Source organism: Eublepharis macularius, chromosome 8 (genome assembly GCF_028583425.1).
Source record: "Eublepharis macularius isolate TG4126 chromosome 8, MPM_Emac_v1.0, whole genome shotgun sequence".
Taxonomy (NCBI): domain Eukaryota; kingdom Metazoa; phylum Chordata; class Lepidosauria; order Squamata; family Eublepharidae; genus Eublepharis; species Eublepharis macularius.
In genome coordinates this window covers 80,440,359-80,464,236 of record NC_072797.1, presented here as the reverse complement: position 1 = coordinate 80,464,236, position 23,878 = coordinate 80,440,359, and the positions used below count along the sequence as shown (strand labels likewise).

At 38.9% G+C, this 23,878-nt stretch overlaps 1 protein-coding gene across 1 annotated transcript in view; it reads right to left on the bottom strand.

Moving 5' to 3' along the window:
• The window catches only part of MEGF10 (multiple EGF like domains 10), a 222,265-nt gene that overhangs the window by 125,291 nt on the left and 73,096 nt on the right, over positions 1-23,878 (bottom strand). Inside the window, exons 3-5 of the mRNA XM_054987352.1 lie at positions 20,661-20,762; positions 19,187-19,287; positions 5,465-5,557 (exon numbers count right to left, since the gene is read on the bottom strand). Of these exons, the coding sequence (XP_054843327.1) occupies positions 5,465-5,557; positions 19,187-19,287; positions 20,661-20,762 (296 nt within the window). The remainder of the gene's footprint in view (positions 1-5,464; positions 5,558-19,186; positions 19,288-20,660; positions 20,763-23,878) is intronic.

The window sequence follows — 23,878 nt, the reverse complement described above, 5'->3', positions numbered from 1 at the left end:
AAAAAGGCTGTGCTGGGAATCAGAGGACCTGCATGGACCGAAGGCATGTGCAGTGCGGGCTACAGTAAGGAGGGAAAATAGGTGAGACTGAATGAAAAGCTGTCTGGATGCATGCCAATCAGATTTTGCAAAAGGGTCTGTTCCACAGTGTCCAACAGACATTTCTAAAAAAATGGCTCAGGTTCTGTTCTAGTTCAGGAAAAAAACAAGATCTGGCTTTCAGTTTGTGTTCAAGTTTGCTATTAGTCTCTGGTTATTTTCTGCCTGTGTTGGCAGAGTGTATTCTTTTGCTTTAGTTGTCAATCCAGTTGTGTCTTTCAAGAGTTCATTAAAAACTTAAAGCTTCTCTGAGAATCTGGCAGTGTTTGTACTTCATGTGTGTATCCCACAGAAATTGTGCCAAGGGATACTGTTTCTTGCTCTCTTCTAAGTCTGCCACATCCTGTGAGAAAAATCCTGCAAGTATGGAACTTGCACATTTTACAGCCGTTTCTGATGGCAAATGGCACTACAGGGTAGCATGATGATTGTGTCTAAAAATGTCCACAACAAATATGCAAAAAGACATGAGGCTTTCTTTGTTTATTATTTTTGATCTGTCAAGCCTGAAGATTTGATATGAACTATTGGGCTCAAGTTTTCATTTTTCTCCTTTCTTTATCAAACATTTTCACAAAATAATCAGGACCAGCTGTGCTTCTTTAACATCCTTTTTTCACTGAGATTCTATTAGTGTTAAGTAAACACAGTGAAGATTGTTTTCTCACCTGTACTGGCCCTAAATTGTTCCTACAGACTAAAAGGAATACTACCAATAGGTATCCCCTGGTAACCAAGAGGAGGTCTGGGGGTAGTGTGTATGTGCACTCACCCAGTAGAACCCTCATGTGCGCACTCTCATCCTGAAATGATAATGTCACTTCCAAAATTTATGTCATTATGCAGAAGTGGAGCCACAAACGCACTTCACACTAGGGCTGATTCTTTAAGAACAGGCCCCAAACAAAGCATTTGGGGCTGAATCTTAAAGAACTGAGCCTCGCACAATGCTGACGCTTCTGGTGTAAACCAAAGTGACATCACTGCATGGGGCATGGGAGTGAGCAGGCAGATGCTTGTCTGGGTTGCCTGCCAGTGGCAGGAGATTGCTGGGTGGCCTGCTCCTGTTGATTGCCAGCAATCAGCGGGCATAGGGGCAAACTGCTCGGAGTTTGTCCACCACCAGCAAGCACCTGGCAAGCCTAGCTACCAATGAAAACAAGTTGTTTTTACTTTAGGAACTAGAAGATTTAAAAGGCCAAGAAATTTGTATTTTATACTAGTACAGTGCCATAAGAGTCACACATACTGCCCAGTGTATTAAGCCAATAATCACTTAACGCTTGTAACATGTTATTAGCAAATATGATGTGCTGGGCATTTTGTATTGACTGAAGAATATTTTAATGGAAATAGATGGAGGATGATAATATGCAGGAAACATTTGCTATAAAAGAGGTATACAAATATACAGAATATTATCTTTTTAGCAAAATAACTGGCATTCATATGAACTAACAAGTTATTGAGTGGACATAGTAGACATAGTAGACAGATCAATGTCATTTGAGCAGAGAGAACACAAGTTGAAACTGTCCCTTGCAGCTAGAATATCAACAGAGCACACTGTCACAATTCTGTTGCGGAAAAAATTGTGCACAAATCTGTAAAAGAATTTATTGATGTGATTGTTTCAGAATTTATGAAACCCAAGGATAATTAGAACTGTAATGAAAGACTGTGAATCTCTAATCTCTTAGCAAAACAAACTTCATAAGATATTTGCATCTCAAAGCATTTTTCTATATATATTTATTTATTAAAATATTTATAGCCCCACTTTTCCTTGGGGCTCAAATCACTGTTGTGTAATTTTAAAAAAATAGGAACCTGTAAGGACTCACTTATCCTCCTTACACTTTCCCTACTTTTCCTCCTCCCCCATAACCATTGCAGCTTCTTCTCTTTCCCTGCTTTCTTCATTCCTTTCCTCCCTACAGCCCCCATCTTCCTCTCTTTCAAAATGAAATGCAACAGCCATTTTACTTAACTGAAAAGCTGTATTAGAGGGGTGGTCAGCATGGAAGGCGTGCGTGGGTGTATGGGAGTATCCCTTTAGTCTTTCTCTGTCTTGAAACATCTCCAGCCAGGTGACTTTTCCCTTGTGGAGATTCTGTCAAGGTTTGTCTTAGCCCCACTTGCACGTACAGCAAAGAGGAGCTCCCATAGTTTCTTCAGTGCTCAATGCTGTATGAACTCCAGAAGCTCCTGGGAAAGACCCTGAGTTTCCTCTCCAACAGCAGGCTCTTGTTCAAGTTCTCTTAGAATTAGCAGATGAGGTTGGTTGGTTGCTTATAAATCTGTTCAGAATAAGGGGCTGAGCTCTGACTACAGGAAAGGGCGGGACTCTCAGTTACCTATATATTCCTGCAGTTGAGTTTGCTGGTTCAACATATCTTTTTAACCAGCTTGTGCTTTAGCCTAGAGACAAGCTGATCGCTAAGCTCCAGCTTTCCAGGGTCTGCTTGTCACTTGTGGAGATTTATGGTCTCCTGTTTCAGCTCTTGCTCCTTGGATCTTGCCCTGCTGGTTTCTTGCTTACCAGCTTGCCTGTGGTCTCTGAACCTTCTGTAAGCTTGCCAGAACAGGATGCACCCATATGCACGTTAAACATTTTTTGCCTCTCTGGAGTGATTTTGTGTGTTTAAAAATGGTTGTCAGATAATGTTACAAGCGTTAAGTGATTATTGGCTTAATACACTGGGCAGTATGTGTGATGCAGACTTACTCTAGGGAAATCAATGGGCTTAGACTGGAGTAAGTTTATGGCTCAAACAATAACAAACAGCATTGTTAGAATTATGCAGGCTAAAAGTGTTACTCATTTTGAAATGACTGAGGATATGTATCAGGACAATCCAATAAAAGCATCATCTCATTTCTCCTTTGTCTGCTAGAGATGCATGCCAGGCAGCCCAGAACAGACCTGTTTCCCCAAACCCTGCCTCAATAGCATGTGAACAACATGCCCTTTTCCTTTCTAATCCACCACTGAAGTATAACAACTTGAAACAATTTTAGCACTTCGTTAGCTGCGATTAGTATGCAAAAACTTTTACAGGAGATCACGGACATTGCAGGGGACCACTCAATTCAAGGTACAGCAACAAGGGCTTCTATTGTATGTAGACAAGAGCACAGTATTTGCACTGCTGAACCTGGTTCCACTAGTAGCAAGCAGCAAGTGAACAGAGGCAGTGTGACAGAAGAGCTTTAGCAACAACACAAATGAAAGAAAGAGAAAATCATTATGGGAAACAGGCAACAGGACTTCAGTCTCTCAAACACAGCCAGTGAATTTCTGATTTCAGTTAACTGTTTTTAAGACTATTAAAAAAGGAAATCTTATTTTAAAGGCCTATAGATGCATATTCCATTGATCTGTCACTATATTCAACTTAGTATAGTTGTGGCTTTATAATATAAATATCTGAATGAACACTGCTAATATCTTCAAGATAAGACCACTGCCACAAAGGAAAGGTGGGGGAGCCCATTTTTATTTTTGTTCTAGGAGCCCACCAATGACTACTACCCAAATGCTAAACAACTGCAGTATTTGATTACCCTTATGTCCATTGTTAGCATACTGCTCATAAATTCAAATACCCACTCACACCCTGAGTGCTATGTTTTGAAGCCACTGAACTAACAGGGCATTCTTTAAAACCCCATGAATGCCGCATTACAGAATTCTCAACTAGGTACTACCAAGATTCTATGTAACTGTGGCAAGGTGTGCCCTCAGAAACAGCCACATTTGGTGATAAAATTTGGTGGTAAAAAACACTCCTAGCCACTTCTGCCATCTGCTTCTCTAGCAACAGCAGTCATGGATTGAGGAAAACTCTGAAACTTGGAAATGGATCCTTCAGGAAGTTGCAGCCTTAGCCATCTGAGGTTGTATCCTATCTTTACCCCCAACCAAGAGAACTTCTGTCTTGTCCAAATTAAATTTCAGTTTCTCGCTATTATCCAGCTCTTTACTGACTCCAGACTCCAGTTTAGGATTTCCACCATGTATATGGAATGAAATGGAAAGGAGATATATAGATGAGTGTCAGCAGAAGCATACTGAGGACATTGTACTCCAAATGATCTCTCCCAGCAGTTTCACGCATGTGTTAACCAGCATGGGACACCAAATGAAATCTTGCAGCATTCCATAAGCAAATTACCAAGAAACAACCATCCAGCATTACCTTCTGAGAGCTCGTTACCAGGAAAGACAGCAGAACTGCAAAATATTTCCACCACAATCCATCCCAGTCAAGTGATGTAGAAGGACACCACGGCCCATGGTATCACAAAGAGAGTAAAGCTGAACCAGCAGAGAGGCAATCTATACTTCTTGTCCAGTAGAGAGTTATAGGGTGACAAAGGTGATTTCTGATTCATAACTACATAGGAAGCAGGTTTAAGAAGACCCAAATAACATCCAGAAACACCTGTGATTGAATTGCCACCACTTTCACAAGGATCTTGTTCAAAAAAGGGGGAAATTTAAAATTGGCCAATAGTTGTTTAGATCCATAAGAAACCAAGTGGTTTTTAATGGCCTTGTCATAGCTTATTTTAAGGCCATAAGGGTGGGTTCTCTCTCTTAAGAATGCCAGCTCCAGTCCCTGGGCTAACACTGTTACCCAAAACAGTACTAGGGGCTAGGTAACAGCACCTCTTTGCCAGAGTTAAATCAATCAGATTTAATCAGTTAGAATTGGAAAAAATTAAGTAAGCAAGTGGTGGGCATGCATGTGTACATAAGCATGTGTGTCTGCGTGCGTGATTGACAAATGAAAATAAGTTAATTTTTTGTTTTTGTTAATAACGCAGCTAGATTTCAACTTGGGAATTCAGAGAGTCCTAAGAATGCTAATGATGTTTAAGTACAAGACAGATTTTCCCCTCCAAGTAAAGGCTTCAGGGTCACCTGTAACTCAATTCTGTATATCCAGAAGTATTCTCTTGCTTTTAGCATTCCAGGATTGAATGGCTTTTCTGGTGGAATTATTTCCCAGCCTGTAAGATTGTGGCCATGTACATTGAAATGTCTTACAGTGGATTCTTCCGAGCATTTTTGTCGTGATTACAGTTTTATATGAGGTCTGTCAGCATTTATGCCCTATGTGCAAAGTAGAGAATTAACAGGGGCTTTTAGCTGCTGTCACTTGGCACTTTGGGGATTTAATAAAGAAAATCTAAAAAGAAAGTGGATTATAGACTTCCTATACCTTTGTGTAAATCAAGAGTTGACTCCTCAGACAGAAAACAGGGAATCCTGGCACAGAATGTTTAAAACCTGCCCACAAATAAGGGCAACAGAATAGACAGAGTACAAGACAGACAGCAACAGATGTAGACTTACCACTGGAACAGTTGGGTCCACCCCAGCCCGGCTCACACTGACAGGTGTTTGGAGCAATACAACGGCCATGGACACATTTATCAGCACAATGAGCTGTCAGAAGGCAAGAGAAATCAGGAAGAATAAAATTAGAAAAATATAGGAGGGGGGAACTAGGCTTTCAACAACCTAACTGCTCTAGTGTCTCCCGTTTCTCTTAAAAACAAGGGAAACATTAGCATATTGAAACTTTTTATTACTTCTTCACAATTCCTAGGTGTTTAATGTCTTCTCCACTCTCAAAATTTCAGCAAGACTCTCACAATGGCTATGCCAGTTTCATATGCTCAGTTAGAAAAAAGGACTTTATGTCTTTCAGAGAATAAGTATCATCAACTATTATTGGGAAAGCAATTTTATTCCGATTTTGCCTCCGCTGCTTTCTTGTTTAAGATTCTCAGCTAACATGTACCATTTATTTACCAATTTGTAAATTCTTTATCATCTTCTTTAACTTTCAATATAGCAGTCACTGCCAACATAACAGTTGCCTTCCCACCCATCCCAACATACCTTGTATTCCTCCTCATCTATATCACTTATATAAGTCCCTTGTCCTATGTATTTTCCCCATCTCCACTACAATTTCCACCCATTATCTGTCTCCCACCCTATCCTTTATCACTCTCTTCCCCACTACCCTTAGACCCTTTATTTATTATTGTTGTATAAATGTTGTATAAAAATCAACTATGATTTAAAAGTAGCTTTAGTTTATTCACAGTAAGAAGCTGAAACAAAAACAAAATACAAAGAAGGGAAATTATTTTAACATTTCTCAAAAATGTTTTCCATAAAATTAATGTAAACCATGAAACAGTGGTAATAGATTATTTTATTTGCATTTTCTATGAGCAGGTATATTTACTGTATATTATTATTATATGTCTCTGCAATTACTCCCTGGTTCATTAGTCACAATCACTAATGCAGGTAAGTATCATTCCAAACACATGAAAAGGGAAGAAACCTTACTATGGTTAACATCCTGATTAAATGCATATAGCCTTTAAAGGATAATTATCTATTAAATAACCTTAAAACTAGGAATCAAACAATCAAAAGATAACTTTAATCCCCTTTACTTTTCCTGGTTTCATATCACCTATTCTTTTGCCTTCTTTCTCTCTGTTTCACCATTTTTGCTCATTTTTGTGAAATTATGCAAATATGCATCTTAATACTTCTTGGAGCACACCTTCCTAAATATGATGCATTAAGCAAGAGCTATATGATTAAGATTCTACTTTTTACAGCTTTCTAGGTTGATTTCAGTATTAGTAATATGCTGGAAAACATGATCTATACATATGCTAAGAAGTACAACAAACAGCACAGCTGTTAGGGAGATAAGTAACACACTAGAAGCAGCTGTACAGATATTTACATTTGGCCTAGGTTCAAAGACTTAGGAAGGTACAAAAAGGGGAGTTTTTTGTGTCATGGTCTGCCAGGAAATTTTAAGAAGTTAAAATACAAAGTCTAATGTAATTTAAATTCCATTAGTAACAAGGAATGTAAGGAAGTACAGCATCGGGCAGCTAGCCTGTTCAGCATCACCTAATTATCAGCACCACAATCAAATGGAATTGTTTTCTTCAAAGATGCTTACAACTGGGCAAGAAATAGTCTTGTGTAAATGGTGTCGCTTCAACTACTGATTGATAAACTCTTTAAATATATGCTGTCAGACATATTCTGCTATAAGAACACATGGGAAGGATTAAATTACGTGCACTAAAAGCGTGATAAACTTTATTTGCCAGTTACACTGCCATTTGTAGATGCTTGTAACCTTTAAATATTCCACTGGTATGGAGATCCATTTTGTTATATTGATGGCACAAGTGGATTGTTTTATTTTGTTTTGTTCATTAAAATAGTTATAGTCTGCTTTTTATTATTTTAAAATCTTCAAGACAGCTGGCAAAATTTACAGAAACGACAATACAAATACATCACTTAAAAATAAACAAAATAGCAGGGAAACCAGTCAAATAAAAGCAGACAAATTCATCACAGCAAGATCATTCAAATTTACAATGATTAAAGTATCTCAAACTCTCCTAGGAACAAAATTTAGCCTGATGCCTAAATACTAGCAAAGGAGAGAGTGAGGTGGACTTTCCAAAGTAAGGAGTTCAGCTATCTTAGGCGCTGCTCTGCATACCCACCAACTTTACTTTAAATTTTATGGGCATACGAAGCAGAATGTTCAAAGAAAATCTTAATAAACTGACAGGTTCATATGGTAGAATGCAAGACAGCTGACTTGTTTCAGGGCTTTAAAAAGCTAAAACCAGCATTTAAAATTAAACAAAGAAATAAACTGTGAGCCAATGAAGCTTGTTGTAAAATTCATCCTTGATGTACTTTATTATAATGCCTGAGCTCTAATCTTAGATTTCTTTCCATTTCATATCCTATTAAAAGTAGTGAATTTGAATGGTAGAATGCCTATGATCCTTTAAGCACTTTGTTGCAGATTATGATTTTGTAGGCAAAGTGATCATGTATATAGTACTTATATAGTACTATTCTTCATCATGTATATAGTACCTACATAGAATATTAAAGTCATGCCAGTATTAGGTAGGGACTGCAGTCTTCTATTTAATGGCTTAACAACTAACCAATAATATACTACTACACCCCAAACTTCCTGCTAGCTGGGCTTGCCTCAGAGGCCATAGAGACAGAGGCTGATTGATTTGGCAGAGAAAGAGAGAGGTAATCTTTATATGTCTTCTGAGTCAGACAACCTTTCTGAGTCTGTGCTTGCCCAGAAGAGAGCGCAGGTGGTGCAAGACGAAGGGCAAGAGCCAAAGGGTTTTGACCTTTGGCTCTTAGCTTGAGGATCACAGCTTGGGTCTGAAGATCTGCTGGCAGAGACAGAGGAAGTCCACTACAAAATCAAAAGGAGAGGTCTCCAGATCAATAGGTACCTAAACTAGAAGGGAAACTCCCAAGGAGACCAAAAAACACTACCGGGTGTTAATTATTATTATTAAAGTGCAAGTGCCCAAGTGTGAATTATTATAGTGTGGTCAAAGTAGCGTTAATTACATCCAGTAGAAATAATAATTTACAGTCATACAAAATGGTAGTAACCCAATGCAACAAGGTAAGTTCATAAAAAGTCAATAGCAACAATTTAAATGCTTTTTTTCCTTTTTTTAGGTTGAGATGAACAGAACACCACGGGAGACTGTTGGACATCTCAGCAGTGGAAACCAAAGGGCTCCAGATGGTTGGCAACGAGCCTGCCAGCTTGAGATTTAGCTCATTTCTAATTTCTTCATCCCAGCCAATATTTATCTCTAAAGTATAATTATCAACCCATTGTCCACTTATTATAACAATAAAAATATAGAAGATTATAAATACAATAAATATTTGAAATATTTAAAAGGACTTACTTATTATATCTCTGGGTAATAATCTGTAACAATGCATTGGTTAAAATCCACGTACCTCACGTATTTGGCCCCACTAACTGGTTGGTATATAACAACGTGATCATTAATAGTTTTCTCAATTTGTAAAGGCACTCTTCAGATTACAGGAGCCTAACTTCTTAATGTCAGACAGGGGTTAACCTGTCTGGCATAGAAGGTAGAGAAGTTACATAGTTGCAGTTTAGTTTTCTAGGGTTGAAAGACTGTCAAAGCCAAAAGTTCCATTCCATAGGTAAAGGGGAGAGGCAAGGAGTATATAGTCAGCATTGTTACAGTTAAACAATCATTCCAAGATATTTCATTTAAATTTTCCCTTTAGTAATGTGCCCAAGCGCCAGGCTCCTTCGTGATTCTACATGGTCCTGAGGATAGGAATGGGATATAGCAATGACAGATACTCCAGGATATAACAAAAACAAAGTAAACTTTTATTTTTTCAAGGAGGGTATCGGTTTCATAAGAGTAGTTCTCAATTCTTAAAGTTACTTCACTTAAACTCATTCACATAGATCTCTTCTAAGGCTTCACTTCTAAGGCTTCACACACAGTTTGCCTGCTTTTCCCTGACTGAATGTTCTTTCACAAACATACTCGGATCAGGTTTCCATATAGGTTATATTTCTCTCAGTAATACTTAAACATGCTAAAGCAGCACACAGCTAACCTCTCTTTTCCTCACTCAATATTTCTCTCAGAACTGCTTAAAATTACTCAGGCTGCACACAGCTTGCCTGATTTCTCCTGACTGAATATTTTTCACAGAAATGCTTAAACCTGCTCAGGCAGCACACAGTTTCATAAGAGTAGTTCTCAATTCTTAAAGTTACTTCACTTAAACTCATTCACACAGATTTATTTTAAGGCTTCACACACAGTTTGCCTGCTTTTCCCTGACTGAATGTTCTTTCACAAACATACTCAGTTCAGGTTTCCTCACAGGTTATATTTTTCTCAGTAATACACAGCTCAGGCAGCACATAGCTAGCCTCTTTTTCCCTGACTGTTCTTTCTCCACTCTCAGTCTAAAACTGCATTCACTCCGCTCACACTCTCAGTCACCAACCAATCATATCACTCATCCCTCTCTTTCACCCCCACTCTTCACCTATATCACACCAAGCATTTAAAGACACATGCACACATTTATTTAAAATCATTACAACTCCCTTTTTATTAAATCTGGATATAATTCTGGAATGCAATTCTTTCAGATTCCAATGCCAATATTACTATCAAATCAGAGAGGTCGCTATGGGGTACTCAGCTGCCCCCAGTAATGCAATATTGTATATGGCAGACCTGGAAAAGAGATGTCTGCTGAACAGTGCTGTAAATCCTTTTTTCAATCAGATTATTTGTTTGAAACGGTACATAGGTGATGTGTTTATGGTTCTTTATGAGCAAGACTGTGCAAATGACCTAGTGAACTGGATGAATTCTGTAGACCAGAATATTAAATTTACGTGGCAAGGTAGTCAACAATGTGTAACATTCTTAGACGTGGTGGTATATAAACAAATGCCAACCAAACTGGGGGGAAGACCTTTTAGGAAAAATACAGATCGTTGTGCTTATCTTGAATATACATCTTTCCATATGGGCAATTTAAAGAGAAACATACCATATGGTCAATTTCTCTGCTTAAAGCGGAATTCTTCCCTACAATCAGATTATAACAGAGAATCTAACAAACTGAGTGGGACTTTTGTGACTTGAGGATATCCATCACATGTTATTGAACATGTTAGGGAGAAAGCTAGTATGATATCCAGGCTTTGTTACATCCCAGAAATAAAATTGCAGACAGTGGCATTTCTTGGGAGCTGGATTTTTCACCTCTGACGAGGGAGATAGTACACATTATAAGAACGAATTGAAATATTATCCAACCCTTACCAGGATGTAATAATCCATCGAAAACTGGATATAGAAAAACTAAAAGCTTGAGGGACATCCTGGTTCATTTGGATTTTAAAACTCAATGCCAGCAAGAAAACCTCCCACATGGTCGCTATGTGTGTGGCCATTGTAATGTCTGCTTAATATGCCCAACATTAAATTATTTAAACATCCCCGCACTGACTCCCCACTTTATTCTAAATGTTTTTCAACATGTGCAATCATGAATGTTGTATATATTATCGAGTGCACTTGTCCTTTGATATATATTTGTAACACAATGTGTCCTATCCAAATTTGCATTCAGGAACATCTTTCCAAAATTTGTACAAAGAACAAAGAAGCACCTCTCTCACAACATTTTGAATTACACCACAGTCATGAATGGAAATTCAAATATTCAGTGTTGCAGGTTGTTAAATCTGCTGATAATATTAAAAAAAACATTACAACAAGCTGAAGCCCAGTAGATTTTTAGGATGGACAGCCTTGCTCTTAATGAAATAGACTTCTCAGTATTTTTATAAATGAAAATATTTTTGTATTGTATTTATATATAGTGTATTTTTGTAACTATTTCACAAATGAAATTTTTGTAATTATTTATATTTATATTGTATCTATGTAACCTATTTTATATAGTATTTATTTGCATGCAGTTCATTTAAGTGTTAGTTTGTGTTCAATGGATCTTCTCAAAATATCCACCCCGATCAGACCAGGCAGAGACAGATTCAGTAAACGGTTTTATTCAGGAATTCCAGTACAACCAACTAACATAAGGGAATTGCTGAGAATATAATATTCCTGGTGGCAGCAATCTACCTAGAGGGTGTAAGGGAAAGATTAAAGGCAAAATCTACCCAAGAGAAAGAAAGGGTTGTAACAGGAGTGGATGGATAATCTGTAGGTTTTAGATTTAACACTGCTTCAATAACATTCCTAGCTTCTTCATGTGGTATAGATGTATACAGGGATTGGACGTCTAAGATCATTAGATATGCATTTTCAGGGATGGACAGTTCTTCTACAAAATTAATAAAAGATATAGTGTCTTCAATATGTCTTGGTTTTACATAGATAGGGTTGTAATATTTGGTCAACTAAACATGAAAGGGGCTCCAAAATCGAGTTTGTACCAGAGACAATGGGTCTACCTGGTGGGGGTGTAGTTCCTTTATGTATTTTAGGTAGGCAGTAAAATACTGGGGTTCGTGGAGATGTATTTATTAGACCCCAGTGAGTCTTATTATCAGTTTCATTGGTGCCCAAAGCTTCATTGAGTATAATACGAATGACTCGTTTAATGTCAGCTAAGGGATCATGATCAATAGGCATATAATAAGCCCTGTCTGCCAACTGACGTTGAACTTAACATAATCAGAGGTGTTGAGTATCACAATTCCCCCTCCCTTGTCTGCTGGTTTCACAATGATATTCTTGTCTCCACTCAAATTCCTTAAAGCTATATGCTACTCTTTTGTTAAATTATGCTAAATATTTTATTTCCTCTTTTCTAATTTGTTGACATCCCTGATGACCAATTTCTCAAAAGTGTCAACAAGTCCATCCAAAATCCGCTGGGTGAAAGTGGAACGATATTTGATAGCATTGGTACCCAAGGGGTTATAATCATTCCCAAAGTGTTTTTTAAGTTTTAGAAGCCTAAATAATTTAAATAGATCCACTCTAATATGAAAGGTGTTATAGCCCGGGGAAGGTACAAATCCTAGTCCTTTATTCAAAACGCGATTTTCTATGGAGGTGATCCATCTAGAAGAAAGGCTAAAGACTAAGTCTTGTATCTCCCCTGTTTTGAGCAACGATTTCTGTCTAAAAAATTTTCTGGGGACATGTTGGTACAGTTCTATTTCTAAGTGTACGGCGTCCCTGTTCATCTCCTGACTGCTCTGTGTCTGAAGGGTCTGTCGTTTCGAAATCAGGCGCAGTGCCAGTAGATTTTGCCCAAGTCACCTTTTTCTGGGGTTGATTCTCATTCCAAAAATAGATATTCCCAGTGTTTTTTTAATCTCTATTTAGTTTTTTCATTTTAATCTCCTTTAAAATCCTTAATCAAGCGGTCCACATCATTAATTGTATTGATGAATTCCTCATCTGTAATCGTACCCTTTAGATGTTCTTTCATTTAGTCAATCTCTATGGTGAACTGATCTTTCTCTTTAACAGTATGTTCTATTAATAGTAGCATCAAATCAAAAGAAAACTTCTTCAATATCGCTGCCCAGAGTTTTCTTTAAAGCTTCATTGTCTTTATACATCCCAGGAGGTTGATGGATTTTAAAACCTCTGGGAACAATTTTTTTCTTTGCAATATTCAGTGAGAGAGGCAGTGTGTAAAAGCAGTTTAGTTTGCTTAGTAAGTTGTTCTATTAATAGGTCCCAATCCTTAGTGAAGACCGTGACTCTCTGAGATGGAAGGAACTATAGAAAGTATCTCCTCTCTCTCTTCTCATGAATAAGCGAATACATCAGTATAGACCACCATAATCCTGTAAAGAGGAACTCCACTACAAAATCAAAAGGGGAGGTCTCCAGATCAATAGGCACCTAAACGCAAAGGGAAACTCTTGAGGAGACTAAAGAACATTACTGGGTATTAATTAGACGTGATTATTATTATTAAAGTGCAAGTGCCCAAGTGTGAATTATTATAGTGTGATCAAAGTAGCATTAATTACATCCAGTCAAAATAATAATTTACAGTCATACACAATGGTAGTAACCCAATGCAACAAGGTAAGTGGATAAACAGTCAATAGCAACAATTTAAATGCTTTTTTTTCAGGTTGAGATGAATAGAACACCGCAGGAGACTCTATCAGGCATCTCAGAAGTGGAAACCAAAGGGCTCCAGATGGTTGGCAACGAGCCTGCCAGCTTGTGATTTAGCTCGTTTCGATATTCTAAGCAGAAAGCTATATTTCTCAGTGTTTGCAGCAGCAAAACCTATGCAGTCTTGCAAGGCCTACTGCATCCTGAGAAGCCTGGAGACAAAAGTTTAACAGATTTACAAAAGGTTCTGACTGAACATTATACTCCTAAACTAATGTCATTGTGGAAAGTTTGAAATTCCATAATTGAATGAGGAAAGAAGGAGAATCTATACTAGACTATATAGCAGAGCTTAGGGCTTTTTTTCTGCCGGAACGCCCCAGAACGGCATTCTGGCAGTTCTTAAAACTGCCCTTCCTCTGCTCCTGGCTATGTCAAGCCAGGCCCGAAATGGCCAGGATTGGGACCAATCTGGCCTGGAACAGGCCACTGCTGGGTGGGGGAACACTCTCCCACCCGGAAGCACCCTGATCCTGGCCGTTTCGGGTCTGATCCTGGCCATTTTGAGCCCAAAATGGCAAAAATATGCCTGAAATGGCCAGGAACACTCCTCCACCCAGCAGCAGCCTGATCCTGGCCATTTGGGGCCCGAATTGGGACAAAACAGGCCCAAAATGGCTGAAACAGGCTTGGATTAGGCCTGAAATGGCCAAGATTGGGCCCAAAATGGCCAGAATTGAGCCTCTGCTGGGCTTTGCCCAGAAGGCCCCAATCCTGGCTGTTTTGGGCCAGAAATGGTCAAAACAGGCCAGAAACAGCCAGGATTGGGCCAAAAACGGCCAGGATTGGGGCTCTGACAGATTGACGAACACTTCCCCGCTGAGCAGCAGCCTGATCCAGGCCATTTTGGGCATACAACTACCAACTGGAACGGTCACTCATAAAAGTGCATCTATCAGCATTGGCACTTCACAGAATGAGAGATTCAGGGAGGATGCAAATGAACAGCAATCTTTTTTCAGTCAAACAGGCAAGATGGATCTACCATGCAACAAGTTTAGTATGAGGAAATATTAACTAATAGCTGTTGCTGCTTTAGAATCTGTTTCTTTAGGGCACTACATCTACGGCAAAGAAAGTTTATTGAAAATACCAAGAAGTACTCAAGACAGAATTTGTATTAAATCAGTCTATCAACAACCTTGGTTAGTTTTAAAGGTGCTACTAGACTGTTTACTATTCTGTATTATATTGTTTCAAGAATATACACAGGCTTCTGTGTATATTCCTCATTCTTACACCCCCCCCTTCTTGTATGGAGTATGATGAAAAAATCCTGGTCTAAAACTAACTCTGGTTATATGTGAGGTACAAATGAAGCAAAGCAGCTGAACTGGAGTTTATTTCCCTCTGATAAACTGGGTTAAACCTCAAGGCACACAAATGAGCCTGACAACAAGCTAGATTCATGCACACTCAGGCATAATGTTGGCTTGACATAATGCCTGAATGCAGCCTCTGAGTCTTCGATGTTTTTACACAGGGGTGGATTTGTGTGGTTCTCCCATCGCTGCTGCACCTAACAACAAAGTGCAGCAGCAATGGTGCTTCAACATGGCAGTTTCCTCACATTTTCTCTGTCCAGTTCTTCACAGCAGCCATTTCCCATGCCATCAGAGGCTTTGTTTTAAAAAAGGAATGGAAATATTGTATTATTAAAACGTTATAACAATCTGTCTATCATTCTCTGAATTATGGTTGTTGTGGGTTTTCCGGGCTGTACTGCCGTGGTCTTGGCATTGTAGTTCCTGACGTTTCGCCAGCAGCTGTGGCTGGCATCTTCAGAGGTGTAGCACCAAAAGACAGAGATCTCTCAGTGTCACAGTGTGGAAAAGATGTTGGCAGGTCATTTGTATCTACTCAGGAGGGGTGGGGTTGAGCTGAGTCATCCTGTAAAAGTTTCCCAGGGTGTGGAATGCTAATGGCGGGAGGCTTCACTGTATCCTGAGGAGGTTCTTTTGCATATGGATTGGGGCTTGATGTGCTAATCTTCTCTGCAGGGCTATTGTTGAGTATAGAGTGTTTTGTTAGCCTGGTGTTTTTCAGAACTGGAAACCATGCTCTGTTCATTCTTAAGGTTTCTTCTTTCCTGTTGAAGTTTTGCTTATGCTTGTGAATTTCAATGGCTTCCCTGTGCAGTCTGACAAAGTAGTTGGAAGTGTTGTCCAGTATTTTGGTGTCCTGGAATAAGATACTGTGCCCTGTTTGAGCTAGGCTATGTTCAGCCACTGCTGATTTTTCAGGTTGTCCAAGTCTGCAGTGTCTTTCATGTTCTTTTATTCTTGTCTGGATGCTACGCTTTGTGGTCCCGATGTAAACTTGTCCACAGCTGCAGGGTATACGGTATACTCCTGCAGAGGTGAGGGGGTAGAACTGTATTCCAGGACACCAAAATACTGGACAACACTTCCAACTACTTTGTCAGACTGCACAGGGAAGCCACTGAAATTCACAAGCAATCAGGGGGGAACCACTCCGCCTGGCCAATCCAGGTCGCAGCCATTTGACGGATGGATCGCACCCGGGGCAGCGGGTGCTCGCCTAGACAGGTCAGGGCGGGGTTCCAGTGAATGACCCCAGGGCCTGACCTGTACCGTTAGTTAGGCCCCTTGCTGTAATTGTTGTTTTGCTGTTTCATTTAATAAAGCGGCCCATTTTACCCAAACCTTTGCGTCTGACTCTCATTCCAACTAGGGGGGCAAATCTGTTTTTCTTCAAGTTCCTGCATTTACCAGCAATGCAGCATTAGCTTGTTTTTCACTTTGAATCTGTACTGATTTTCTCCTTTCCAATCAAATTGTTGCAAGGGAAGAGAAAAGAGCACTCTAGCCAATCCTAAAGAGAGCTGCCATTCACCTCCCCCCTTTCCCCCTCCTTGTGGGCTGGAGATAGACTTTCCCCCCCCAAAAGTAACATCATAATGCAAGTACCAGGAGCACGCACATGCAAAGCATGCAAATGAAAAGAAGGCTACTGGAAGGCACAAGGTAAGGGTATAGGAACCTGGCAACCCTACCCACTGGAATAATGAAAGTGCAAATATGGCTGGGGGGACGTCTACAACAGAAACCTTCCTCACTTTCTGAAAGAAAACAAACAACAAACCACAACAGGGAAGGAAGGCAAATGTAAAGTTTTTAGTGGAAAGGTTACAAAAAAGGTAAAAAAATATACTTTCAGTCACTGTAAGAGTATAAGAATGTAAGAATTCTCTGTAAGAATGACATGCAAGCAGATAGGGCTTAGATTTTTAATATTCTGCTGGGTGGCTGACACTGTCCTGCTAGCTGGTTGTTGCTTGACAGCCATTTTAGGAATGAGTAGAGAGAACTTATTGTGGCTGCACAGAGAAAGACCTACTTTGGTGAGGTCTTTAAAATTTCCCCCCTTTGTTCAATTTGCTTGAAACTTAAGGATTTTTTAGATTAGAGAGCGGTCTGTGTTCTGTGCAACTCTGGTGATGTTTATTGCAAAAACAGTTTACTAGATGCACATCCCTAAAAAATAATATTCTACATATATTTTAGAATTACTGCACTGCCAAATCAGTTGCTTACCAATTGTGATGGAGAATAATACTATTCTCCCATTGTTCACGCTGCCTACCACGTTTTCTTACCAAAGAACTAATAATAACTGCTAGCTTCTACCAATATTGTTACTACACATATTCCAGATAGTAAATTTCTGAAATCTGTTATGGTCTTGGCATAGAAATGAGCACCAGCAGCTGATTTCATAAATCACACATGCTTTCAACCAAGAAAATTAACATCCTTTTCAGGTAATAGTGCCTGTACCACAATCAAGCACTCGATTAGCCATTATAACAAATATAATATTAATCATGAGGTTGGTTGGAGGAAACCCCATCCAACTCATGTTAAACATGTGTCCTCAATCACTTTCAAAATAGTGTGTGTGGAGGGTATGCTTTTGCAAAGAGAAAAGAGCCTTGGGGTGGGATGTTTCGTTCATTCCATGTGTCTGGAATGGAATGAACATCCTATCTCCCACAGACCTTTACTATCTGGAAAATGTGTGCTCGGTGGAAGCAAGGACTGAGGAACCTCTCCTGCTCCACACATCCACTTGGGAGTCTATTAATTCACACTCACAGTGAAGGTGAGTATGGTGCGATATGTTAAACGCAAGGTGCATTTAGTGTTCTGAGTAATCAGATCCTCTTTTTTGTCAACAAAATATTCTTGGCTACTTTTTTTTTTTAACTACATCAGTGGATCATGCTGGGAACTTAAAATGGGTTGGATGCTATACAAGGATCTTACAAGACCCAAAAAAGGATACCTAATCTTCTAGCTCTTTCCTCACCATTTCCAACCACAGTAAACTTTCTTTCCAGGGTCATGCAGACTGGAGGGCTTCAGTGGGGAAGGGTGAAATTGCTTTCTCCTGGCTCTCATTTCCTTAATAACAATAACATAATTTAAATTTCGTGATCCCAGGAATTAACTCTCCTAGAGCCAGGATGACACGCAGCCATCAGGGCTTTCTGTTGATGAGGCGTCAGATTCAATCCACTGAATGCATTTAAGTTTCCAGACATGAAAACAGCTACTGCACAGCTAGTTCTCCTCTCCTACTATCCCATAAGGCAGTTGGGTCAAAGAGAGAGAGAAAGTTATGTTGATTCAGTCTCCTAGTCCAACACTCCAATCACTGTAGCATACTGTTTTGCCAAACTGATGTATTTTCTGTTAATAGGAGGGAAGATGCAACCACTGAAATCTGCGTTCTCATTGCTTGGTCCTTGTGTTTGGTACTCACTTCCCTTAGTTGATTTCAAAAAATAAACCAATTCACAAGAACCATTTTCAGCAGCGGTCAGTAAGATGGTTCTCTGGAGAGAACTGATGACTGCAATCAAAAGTGGCAAGGGAAAGCCATCCTTTGCAGAAACTGTCAAGAAGCATCAGTGGGAATGGATCAATAAATACCAATAAGCTTCATCAAATGTTGCATGAAGACAATTGAAATCTTGATAATTTAAGATAAGATAAGATAAGATAAGCTATGGTTTATTATTACAGCAAAAGCCAGTAAAACAAGCCAATTCTTGTTTTACAAGGGGATAAATTATCCCATCAAAACATAGCAGTAAGCGAAACATTAATAGGAATTAATGAGATACGAACAGTGGGAGTAGGAAAAAAAGGAAAAAAAGCAATTAAACCACATTTTCAGCTAAAAGCACTCTGCGTTTCTTAACAGCTAAAAACCAAAATTTAGCCACAGCATACATTACTGAGCTCTGAGTGTCTTCTAAAAGGAACTTACGTAAAACTTCTGGTCTAAAATCAAGATACAACTGCAAAGGATTAAATCTGGTCAAGAGGGGCAATATGAAGCAGGCCTGTTCCTCTTGATAAAATTCACAAAAATAGAGAACATGGGTAACCGATTCCATCATGTTAGTCGTGCAAGGAAATATAAATATAAAAATTATACTTACGGATGCACATTTCCCTGCTTTCATAAAATCCAGGGCAACATTGAGATTTCCGTCTGTACATAGTTTTTTCTCCATGCCTGTAGGCAGTACGGTAACTGATTCTATTAAAACACATATAATTTAAAATTTGTTAACATATATTTCAAAACATCCAACTGTGGCAATTTAGGGATATTGTGGATTGACCTATACATCAAAACCGACAAACTGACGAAGTGTTCATATTAGTGCTTTCTAATTCAAATATTTCCTAAACTAGTTTAGAATTTGACAAGTATATGAAAATAATCTTAAAAATACAATACAATTTTCAAATGTGAAACACTGAGATCTTCATACTATGACCTACATCTTTTACTGGCCCAATGTGTTAGTATAAATTCAAAATATACACAATGTAATTCAAAAGCAAGGATAGGGCAATCGCAACAAAGTAAGTCACTCCCAGGAGCTAAGGAACTTTTAAAAAAAGGTAATATTTGAATTGCCTTCTTTTCTATACTAATGAACATTATTATTATTATTATTATTATTATTATTATTAATTTAATTTTATACTGCTTCTCTTCAATCAAGATCTCAAAGCATATGAAATAAAACTCTAGAGTAGCTATCCTTTACTCCCTAGTAAATGCTACATATTAATAGTAAATGTAACATACTAGTCACAAAGGAAGGTATGGCAATAGCGCTAGAGAAAGATTCTATTCACAGATAATAGAAACAAAATAAATCACCTGCATCATCATCATCAACAACAACTATGCAAAACTGAATTATTCAGGATGGCTTTTTTACTCAGGTAATAAGGCTATCCTATAAGAAATAGCTCGAAGAGATACCTTGGTAAAGGGACAGGGACTGTAGACTATTCTGCCGGGTACTGCTTGTTGATATATGTTTGTTAAAGATGTCATGTTTAATTAAGCTTTGTTTCAGCAATGTTTTCATTTATGTTTCATCTCTGTATTAGGATTTATGATTGTTTATAAACTTCTGTGACTCATATCCTATTGTATTATTTCAGTGAATGTACTAGGTGTTGATCATATTGACTTGCACTGTGTAATCCACCTTGAGTCTCAGCAAGAAAGACAGATTATTAAATAAAAAATAAACCAACATTACACATAGGTACAATTCCTCTTTAGAAGACTTAAAGGAGTATCTTTTCACACTTGTACATCACACAGCCTTTCCCAGCCTATTCATCCTTTGTAAGATCCAGAACATACTTGAGAGCTTAGATTTCTCATGGTCATTCAGGGGGTAATTTACAAGAAGTCATATGCTCCATACAAACTATGGTGTTTGCACCCAAATGACCTGTAGATGTTAGGTTCATTCTGAGTGCTTGGTGAATAGCTTATTATACACTCCTTTTAACATGAAGAAGCAACCATTCATCTCCAACAAGCAATTAATCTAAAAAAGCAAACTGAAAGCAGTGTGTTTCTTAAAAAAAAAAAATTACCTGTGTCGTGTGCATTTAAACCAGTTCAGTATATCAGTACAGCTGGTGTAGTAAATTTGATCAAAGGGATGTGGATAGGATTCTTGCACTGTAACAGAATAACTGGACAGAAACAAAAATAGATTATTAAACATGTTAATACAACCCCTGCTAATCAAAAACAGAAAGAACTGCCGATTTAGATTTCCAAAAGCTGCAAACATTGGCAGCATTCAGATATCATAACAAACAGAGGTTTGTCTGTGATGAGCACAAACACAGTTTGTTGCCAAGCTCCTGTATGTGCCTTCCCTCTCTTCATATGCAGAACACAATTCAAGACTTGAGTTTGGAAAACTTTGAGTCAAACTCCAATTCAAATTAATAAATTAGAATGTTTTTAATCAAACATTATGTGCTTCTTAGTAGGTAAACTTAGATTTTTATAATAGCACTGTACACATTTTTTTCCTAGTGAAGATCTGGGTTCCTATCTATGAAAAGTCACAGGCTGGAGAAGCTTGGCATGTCAGCATCTAATAAAGAGGCTTCCATCTTCTCAGGTAAAGTGTTTTCTTCCCTCCAGCTGCAAATTTGTATGCAACAACCACCTCTCACACAGGAGGGGGAACTTTAGCACAAATTAGAAGCCTATTATGATTTTTTATTTGCATGTGCACATTGTTTATATTATTTTTATTATCCAGACATATTTTTATTAACTGGAAAACTGTGTAGCTGGATGATCCTACTCTAAAAAATAAAATAAAAAATAATCTTGCTAAGTAAGCTTAAAACATAAGAATTCAAATCTTGCTTTCCTGTTTGTGAATTTTTAGCATTTTGTCCTTTTTTAAGCTTCTCTGGAGAACGAAAACTTATTTTAATTTTAGTGAAAACTAGAATTTCCCTTTGTCTAGAGGCTGTAAGCAAAATGAACAATGTTTCCTTCTAGGTTGCCTAAAATCTACATGACATATATTATATATTGTAGAGCTAAGAAAATGGTCTATCAAACTCGATTGGCATTCTGCTCATTCTCTATTTACTCAGAGATAGTATTCTAAATTTCTTTTACCTAACACATGTAGGTTTGCCCAGGGGCGGCGCAAGGGTTTGCGGTGCTTGCAGCCGGACGGCCGGGCACACCCCCCCCCGCGCGCGCATGTAAGCACGCACGCACCGGCCTACGTGATGATGTCACGTGTGAAGTCATCACGGGAGAGCGCACGCCACCGCCGGCCCAATCGCTGCGGCGGGCGGCCTCCGAGCTCTCCCGCTTGGTTGCCTACGCTGCCGCAGATGCCTGCCCGCGGCGGCTGTGCCAGGCTGGGGGCTTGTGCTGGCGGCGGCATGGGTGGGAGGGATTGGAGGCTGCCGCTTTGTGGCATACGCTCCCACCCCCCGCGCCTCCTCCAGTGCTCCCTCCGGCACCCTGTGCCTGAGGCCATCGCCTACCTGGCCTCAATGGGCACACCGGCCCTGGGTTTGCCAAAGATACAAGCAGTAACAAGTTAGAGTATGCTAATTTAATTATGTGTCCTATCAACTATTCCAGTACAACTAGAAATTCTATGATAGCGTTCCAGATTGTGGTTTTCTTTTTTTTATAATATATTTTTTATTCGTTTTAGGTCCAACTTACTTTAACATCAGGTTTAAACAAAGATCTTGCAATTTTTGCTGCATGTTATACAACATGTATTTCATTCCATCTCTACAATTTCATCATACTTATATTATCTATTCACAAGCTATTGTCACTGTAAGTCTACCTTCTTTAGTTCTAATACTTCTTGCCAGGGCTTTTTTTCTGGGAAAAAAGGTGGTGGAATTCAGTGGGTTGCCAGCACAGGGGGCAACTCCTGGTGGGAGGTGGTGCCCCTGATACCACATGTGCACGCGCAAAGTGCGTGCATGCTCCCAGGACTGAACAATGATGTCACTTTGGGTCAGCTGGAACAGGGGGGGGGAGTTTTTTAAAGTTTAAATCGCCCTTGGTGAAAATGGGCACATGGCCGGTGGCCCCACCCCCTGATCTCCAGACAGAGGAGAGTTTAGATTGCCCTCTGGTGCAGAGGGCAATCTAAACTCCCCTCTGTCTGGAGATCAGGGGGCAGGGCTACCGGCCATGTGACCATTTTCAAGAGGTGCCGGAACTCCGTTCCACCACGTTCCAGCTGAAAAAAAAGCCCTGCTTCTTGCCTTTCCTCATTCATTTAGCTGTGTTTTGCTACCATGCAATTAAGTCCCTATTTTATAGTTTCATTCAATCCATCTGTAAAGTGGGGTCCATTTTTGCTTCTCATTATGTCTATTTTTTTTCTTTTATTAATTCTGTCAGTATGTCCAGTTCAGCCATCTCTAAAATTTTCTGTATCAATTCTTCTTTTGTTGGTATCTCTGTATTTTTCTAGTCTCTAGCATATACTATTCTTGCTGCTGTTATTATGTGAAGTATCAAATATCAATTTTCCCTCAATATCTCATCTGGCAGTATGTTTAATAGGAGCATTTCTGGTTTGAAAGGTATATTCGTTTCTAACACCTCTTGCAACAGTTCATGTATCCCTTTCCAAAACTTCTTTGCTTTTTTACATAACCACCATATATGAAAAAGGTGCCTGTTTTCTCTTTACACTTCCAACACTTATTGGGTACTTCGAGATACATATTTTCTAATTTTTCTGGTGTCACATACCACCTGTAGAACATTTTATATAGGTTTTCTTTGAAGGTGGTTGATTTTGTTATTTTAATATTCGTTCTCCATATCTGTAGCCATTGCTCCAAATCTATGCCATATCCCAGATTTTGTTCCCACTTTGCCATATAGTCTTTTAGAGCGTTCTCTTCTGTCTTCAGTTGTTTTATATAGGCATATAATTTTCTAATTAATTTTCCATTTGTTTCTAGCAACAGCTTATCAAAAGGGCATCGTTCCATGCAGAATTCCTGTGTTTTATCTTTGGTGAATCTTGATTCTATTTGTATTCTCAGCCACCATCCTGTCTCTATATTCTGTTCTTTTAGCTCTTCTGTTGACTTTAACTTTCCATCGTTTCTTAACAGCTGTTCATAAGTATACACATTCTCCCATTTTAATAAGTTTGGTTGGGTAAATGCTTCCACTGGTGATACCCATCTTGGCGTTTTTGTATATATTTGATTTTTTGTTTTCTCCCAGACATTCATCAAGGATTTTCTTATTATATGATCCTTAAAGTACTTATGTGTAT